This window comes from Neophocaena asiaeorientalis, unplaced genomic scaffold, assembly GCF_003031525.2.
Source record: "Neophocaena asiaeorientalis asiaeorientalis breed wild unplaced genomic scaffold, Neophocaena_asiaeorientalis_V1.1 scaffold476, whole genome shotgun sequence".
NCBI lineage: Eukaryota > Metazoa > Chordata > Mammalia > Artiodactyla > Phocoenidae > Neophocaena > Neophocaena asiaeorientalis.
Window position 1 is genome coordinate 397165 of NW_020172178.1, and position 7381 is coordinate 404545.

At 38.2% G+C, this 7381-nt stretch overlaps 1 protein-coding gene across 2 annotated transcripts in view; it reads left to right on the top strand.

The window, feature by feature from the left end:
* UNC79 (unc-79 subunit of NALCN channel complex) overlaps nucleotides 1-7381 on the top strand; it is a 195729-nt gene that overhangs the window by 108947 nt on the left and 79401 nt on the right. For both annotated transcript variants that reach the window (XM_024759179.1, XM_024759171.1), the window contains exons 24-26: nucleotides 3420-3706; nucleotides 6355-6537; nucleotides 7115-7277. In XM_024759179.1, coding sequence (XP_024614947.1) covers nucleotides 3420-3706; nucleotides 6355-6537; nucleotides 7115-7277 — 633 coding nt within the window. The remainder of the gene's footprint in view (nucleotides 1-3419; nucleotides 3707-6354; nucleotides 6538-7114; nucleotides 7278-7381) is intronic.

The window sequence follows — 7381 nt, forward strand, 5'->3', positions numbered from 1 at the left end:
TATAGATTTAGGGACCCCAGTTGCTGAGAGGAGGGTGGGCATGTTAATAAGAATGGCTTCTGGGGACCAGATCCATAGGATAAAGTTGGGGGTGCGGGTGGAGGACCACCGTGCAAGGTGAAGAGATCATCACGAGCAAAGACACCAAGGTGGGAAAAGGCTGGCTCCGTTCTGAGATCCAGGAGTAGCCCCGTGTGTAAGACTGTGGAGCATTTAGGGTGGAGCAATAGGAGATAAGTCTGGAAAAGCAGATCCTGGTCCTGCCTGGTTTCACATCTTCTGAATAAATAAAACTGTGTTATACCGTGGCGTTTCAATCAGTTGTGCCACTCTGTGGACAGGTCATGATGGACCCGGTCCATGTTAAAGTGAGGGTAGGAGTAGCTCTGCCCCCATGGTAATAAAGATTTTTACATTTTTCTTTACAAAAATGATAAAATCAAATCCCTTAACCTGTTAAATCTCCATAGTTAAAACAGATATAGGAATTTCACAGACTAGAATTCAAAAGGAAGTGTTTTAATTGTCACATTTAGAGAAAATATTACAGGCATTTAGTTTTAAACTGGAAATTTTATATCTTTTATAGATAACTAAAATAGTAATATTGTCTTTATCCATAAAGAAAATGTCAGCTTTCCTAAGCTCATTTTTCTTAGGGGTTTGATTGAGGTAACTTTATTGAGGTAACGCTATTTTTAAAGAAAGACAATATACAAAGCGTAGACTTGCAAAGCCCACACTTGGAGGGGTAAATTATTGGAATGAAAAGAGATTTCTTTCACTTTATGCAAAAAGTTCCATTAACTAGTTCTTTTTTCAGTACATTTAATGGTTTGTGAAAGATCACTCATTACTGGCTATTCAGGGAAAGCAAAGAGCAGCAAACTTAAAGCTAAGCACTGCAGATCGATGAAGATGAATCCAAAATGAGGATGGGCCCTTTGAAATGATACTTAGTCATTAGGAAAATATGATTTGATGGGAAAAACTAAGGTTACACACTTTTAAAATGAATGTCTACTTGCAATGGGGCGAAGAGATTTGAAATATTTAAACTTGAAGCCTGATAGTTTATTTTCTAGACTTGAACTAGATAGGAGGAAATAGGGAGCCGGTGTCCTAGCTGGGCCTTGTCTGGATCTCCCTTTCTTCTGTTTGAGTCCCCTAGACTCTCAGGGCTAAAAAACAAAGTTGCATCTCCTCTCAATTCCTCCTCAGTTCCATTTTTAACTTTGGAGTCAAGCCAGTCTAGACTTGGAGGTGGCTGAGCAGGGCTGAGTGATACATGCTGTCCTAAACCTTGCCCCCCAGAGCTAAAACGAATTGAGGAATGAAGCTATATCATCCTAACAGCCATTGCTTGCTGCTACAATAACACTGAACGCTGCAGGTAACCTAGATTCTCACACTTGTCACATTCTTGGCCCGAGCTTGCCCAGAGCAATACCGTCCTGCTAGTTGTAAAGTAATACTCCGATGGAAAAAAAAAAAAACAAAATCAAGACTAAATATTTTTCAATGCTGAAAAGATAGTTCTTTAAACTTTTAAAATAAGGATTTGGTCTGATCTTCTATTTCAGACATTTAATTTAATTATAATATACAGTAATGCTTTACATTTATGACCTTTCGTGAAATAGGGTGTTCCACATGAATTGATTATTTTTCCTGATGGGTCATGCATGCCTCATAAATGATGATAATGGTAACAATTTATTGACCACTCTCTGCATGGGAAACGGTGTAATAAACAAATCCTTAGGTTTTATTTGAACAATTTTTGGTTAAAACTTCTCTAAAGTACATTGCATACGTTTATTCCTTCATGAACAGACTCTATGAGACCGAAAAATGTTGTTAATGTCCGAGGGTCATACTGAAGTTTGTTAGGTGGTTTCCCCTCTACTAGAGGTTCTTAGACTTAGTTGATTCTGCTGCCTCTTTACTCATTGTCAACTATCCCATCTCAGTGTATCACTTTTGAAAAGGTCAACATTCTTCTGATCATCTTGGGAAAACTAGACAACCAAGCATGTAACCTTATGTGCAGTTCTAAACTAGTAAATTCAGAATTTGACATTACCTTCATGCCACTACTTCAGAGAAAGTGTTTAGGCTTGAGACAGCTAATTTCTGTGGTCCCCAGGAAACATTTCTTCTATCTTGCTTCTCTTGGCTGGTCCTAGAAGGTTGAGATTTTTGCCAAATTAGTTGAGGCGTTAAAGGATATAAATTACTACCTAGCTCTTGGTTGTATCCTGCATGCCATAATTAAAATGGGTAGAATCAAAGTTTGGTTTGTAATGATTTGTAACCAAAGCTTGTCATCATTTAGAATGTTTCCTCTCAGGATGAGAGATGAGAATGCTGGTGTGTGGGTCTAACCCACCAGGCAAAAACTTTGTTTCCAATTTAGAAATTCTCATGTGGCTTGTCAAAGGAAGGACAAGAATGCATATAGGGTATTTTGAATAAGGCCCAAAACATAAACATAAATATGGAAGAGCAAATCTCACTCTTCCTTCCCTCAAAGTCCTAAACTAAACCAGATCAGAAAAGGCAGAAAACAAGGGGAGACAGGGTATAATTTCTGACTTTGAGAAATAACAGAGAAAGTCAATGTCAGGGACCTACTCAGATATAATTATTTGTTAGGTTAAGAGTAAGTCAAGGGCTACGGTATTTTTTCTTTCCATGTGAACTTTCAGCTCACCTTCATGTGGTGTTTTTCTCTGTTTTTAAAAGTTCATGCTTCTTTCTTTCTGTCTGTGCCCTCCCACCCCTTATATGTTTCTCATTACATACAGCAGGGCTTATAATTTGCTATTTCTAATTTTGCCTGTATCATTCAAAGAGTACACACTGCTAATATCTTAGAATTTGGAGAAGAAAACTTTTCTTTTTGTATCAGCTGATATTTGAACATAACTGAATTGAGATTATAATTTAGACAAAATAACTCAATGGATGTTTTAGTCGCTCAGTAGATTTTAGGAAAATGATTTTTGTGGTTATTCTTACACGCTTAGTTTACAAAGCTGGAAGGGAAACTTCTCTTTATTAGTGAGGATAAAACTTTGCCAAGATATTCAAAAATTTGCTAAATGCAAAGTTTGTGTAGGTATTTGTCTTGCTGTTTGAAGATAACTTTGCTTTATAGTGTCTCCTTTTTTTTTGCGTTCCCTTATTCTTCCCAAATCACTTGGTCGTTGTAATTTCCACCCTGGGACCAGTGCTTTGCTCAGTAGGCCATATTGTGCCTTTAAGTTTGTCTAGAGCAGACCTTTAAATATTTAGAGGCTTTATCGATATAAAGAATGAAATAGGGTGCTATGGTGCTTCATTGACCAGTGAGATTTTAGTGTAAACTTACCTGTGGGGGAACCACCCACTGATGGCCTTTCTTGTACCGACAGGCCAACAGTCCCCTGAGAATGACAACACCATCAAGGACCTGCTCCCTGAAGATGCTGGGATCGACCACCAGACAGTGCACCAGCTAATTACAGTGCTCATGAAGTTCATGGCCAAGGATGAGAGCAGCGCCGAGTCAGACATCAGCAGCGCCAAGGCCTTCAACACGGTCAAGCGGCACCTGTATGTCTTACTTGGCTACGACCAGCAGGAAGGTTGCTTCATGATTGCACCTCAAAAAATGCGCCTGTCCACTTGCTTTAATGCGTTTATTGCAGGAATTGCCCAAGTAAGTGTAAGCTTTCAGGAGTCATGCCGTTAGGCTTTTAGTACAAACAAGTCATTAAATTCCATTTAGCTGACATTGGTTAAGTGTGAAGTTTTGCACAAGTTGCTTTATTAGGCAGGGGTACGTGGAGGACATCAACAGCCTGATATCATAAAGGGAGTTGGGGATTTTGGGGGGGGTAAAACATACAGAAAACTTAGCATTTTAATCTTTTTTTTTTAACATCTTTATTGGAGTATAATTGCTTTACAGTGGTGTGTTAGTTTCTGCTTTATAACAAAGTGAATCAGCGATACGTATACATACATCCTCCTATCCCCTCCCTCTTGCATCTCCCTCCCTCCCACCCACGCTCCCTCGAGGTGGTCACAAACCACTGAGCTGATCTTCCTGTGCTATGCGGCTGCTTCCCACTAGCTATCTGTTTTACGTTTGGGAGTGTATATATGTCCATGCCACTCTCACTTTCTCACAGCTTACCCTTCCCCCTCCCCGTGTCCTCAAGTCCATTTTCTAGTAGGTCTGTTCTTTATTCCCATCCTGCCCCTAGGTTCTTCATAACCTTTTTTTTTTTTTTCGATTCCATATATATGTGTTAGCATACGGTCTTTGTCTTTCTCTTTCCGACTGACTTCGCTCTGTGTGACAGACTCTAGGTCCACCCACCTCAGTACAGATAACTCAGTTCCGTTTCTTTTTATGGCTGAGTGACGTTCCGTTGTCATTTTAATCATTTTTAAGAGTACAGCTCAGCGGCAGTAAGTATATTCACGCTGTTAGGTAACCATCACCACCCTCCATCTCTAGAACTTTTTCATCGTCCTAAACTGAAACTCTACCCATTAAACAATAAAGAAGTGTGGAAGTTTTGTTTGTAGGTTTTTTTCTTTTAAACCGTTTTCCTTTCTTGGCTTCAAGTGGAGAGTTGAGTTAATCATCCAACTTACTTCATGTCACCTTATCATCATTGGCTTTTTTCATGTTTATCTGCTACTTCTAACTGCTGTATTATACATCATGGTATACATTTTCCATGATTTAACTATCCACTCCCCCAGTGATGGACACTTACATTGCTCCCAACTCCTCACCACCCCATACAGATCATCAGTGAACATTCTGTACGTGCACCTTATTCACCAGTGTAAGAATTCCTTTGGGATATGGGTCCAGGAGCAGACGTAACAGATCATTGGGTATATATATGCCTACTTTGACCAATGTTACGAATCTCACTGTCCGAAATGGCTGTCCCAATCTGCAAAGGGTGTAGAACTTGGGGCTAGAGAGAAATGGGTGTGAATTTCAGCTCTGCCACTGTTATTAACTGTTAAGCATCCTTGCTGCTTTGCTCACTGGTAATAGATTTTTGGGGGAAAGATTAGAGACAACATATTGCAAACGCCTTAATCAGTGCCTATCTCATGGTAGGGACTCAGTGATGGTAGCTGTTATTATTTAGCTCAAATAGATCGTTAATATAATGAACACAGAGAAGCAAAGGGGGAGCAATATGTATGTCTCTTGCTGGTGTTGATAACTAGATGGATCTTCACTAAGACTCAGCTGTCTATGATGGAGAGAGAATACATCATTTCAGATACCAAACTTTACCTCCCTTCCTCCCTCACTTCTCTCTTTCTATATTCACATTATGCATATTTATTTTAGATATATAAGAAAAAAATTAAAATGCAAATCTCCAGGAAACCCATGACAAATATAACTTACTAACATTTTGGTGTATGTCACTGGCTCCAGATTTACATACATTCACATATACATGCATACACACATATGTGTGTATATGTATATGTGCACATATTTTTTTATAATAATGGGATCATTTATACATACTGATATATATATGTGCCTGATGTGTGTATGAATATGTATATATATACATATTTGTATCTTTTAAACCTAAAATTTATTATGAAGTTCATATCACGTAAATAAATTTGTACCATGTTCCATTTAATGGCTACACAGTATTCTGTTGTCATATAAACAATCTTTTATTTAATTCCATATTGTTGAATATGGAGGTTGTTTTCAATTTGCGGTGGCTATAATGCTGGATATCTTTATGCATACACCTGGGAATGCCTGTCAGATTATTTCCTTAGGATATATTTAATTGCTGTATTAGAGGCTATGTGCTTTTTCCTACTTCTGAATACATGTTTCTAAATTGCTCTCCTGAAACGTTGAGAAATACTCTTGCTAGTGGTGTCTGAGAATGCCCATTTCCCTACATAATTACCAATACTATGTGTTTTCATTGATTCTAGTTTAATTCTAGTTAATAGTTTAATGGGACATTTTAAAAGATAAAATTTATTTTCAACAGATAATTAAGTAGATAAATTAAATAGTTAAGTAGATCAAAACTATTTAAGTTACAAGTTATTAAATTTCTTGTGAGCTAGGATTTTTGGTATCTGAAATGATGTATTCTCTCTCCATCATAGACAGCTGAGTATTAGTGAAGATCCATCTAGTTACTAGTTCCCCCGTTACTATTACTATTTTGTGAGATACCTGTAAAATATTTCTCCCGTGTTTTGATGGTTCAAAGTTTTCCTTTTGGCTTATAAATGCTCTTTATAGTTTTCCTTCAGTTATTACGTTTTTTCCTATTTCAGGTTATGGACTATAACATTAATTTGGGAAAACACCTTCTCCCCTTGGTGGTTCAGGTGCTCAAATACTGCTCTTGTCCTCAACTACGGCATTATTTCCAACAGCCACCTCGTTGTTCTCTCTGGTCCCTAAAACCTCACATCCGGCAGATGTGGTTGAAGGCCTTGCTTGTCATCCTTTACAAGGTGAGTTGCTGTAGTCACTCATTTTTTGGGTGGAATGATTCTCTTAGAGAGAACATTTAAGAGATCTCTGTGGGATAGTAATTTGACCTTCAGAGGAAGACGCATGATACACAATTAGTGTCGAGAAGTAAAGAGCCGTTGGAATGAAAATAGAAATGTAGACCGTGCCGGTGTATACTCCAAAATGCTTGAAGCAAAATCTGATGCCTATTGATCAATAATCTCTCTTTATGCTCGGAACCTCATATCTTATCTATATATTAATTATTATGTCAGAAAACAAGAAAACTATTTAAAGTTGTATTCATACACCAAATGTTTATGCCAGGTAATTTTCTTGAAAGGAATTATAACTACAAAATGGCATGCGTTGCCATCCATGATTTGGTGCAAGAGGAAGGGGATACAGTCCCTTGTCAAAATAAGGCCATGATAAGAATTTATGTTTCTGCTTTTCTATATTTTTCTTTTTATTATACCCAGAAGAGACTGAGAAAAATATCTAGCAAGATCAAGTGGAAAAATTTACCCTTCAGAATAACCGTTTATATTCTTCTCCCTCCATTTCATTGAGCAGTATCCATACCGAGACTGTGATATCAGCAAGGTCCTGCTGCATCTGATTCACATAACAGTCAATACACTCAATGCACAATATCACAGCTGCAAGCCCCACGCCGCGGCAGGACCTTTGTACAGTGACAACAGTAACATAAGCAGATACAGCGAAAAAGAAAAAGGTACTTGACATATCTCAATTCTCTCTCAAACTTAGCTTGCCTACGTAATACATTTCTGGACAGTGTTTCTCTTAGATGATAGAGGAGCCCCCCCCCCCCCCCCC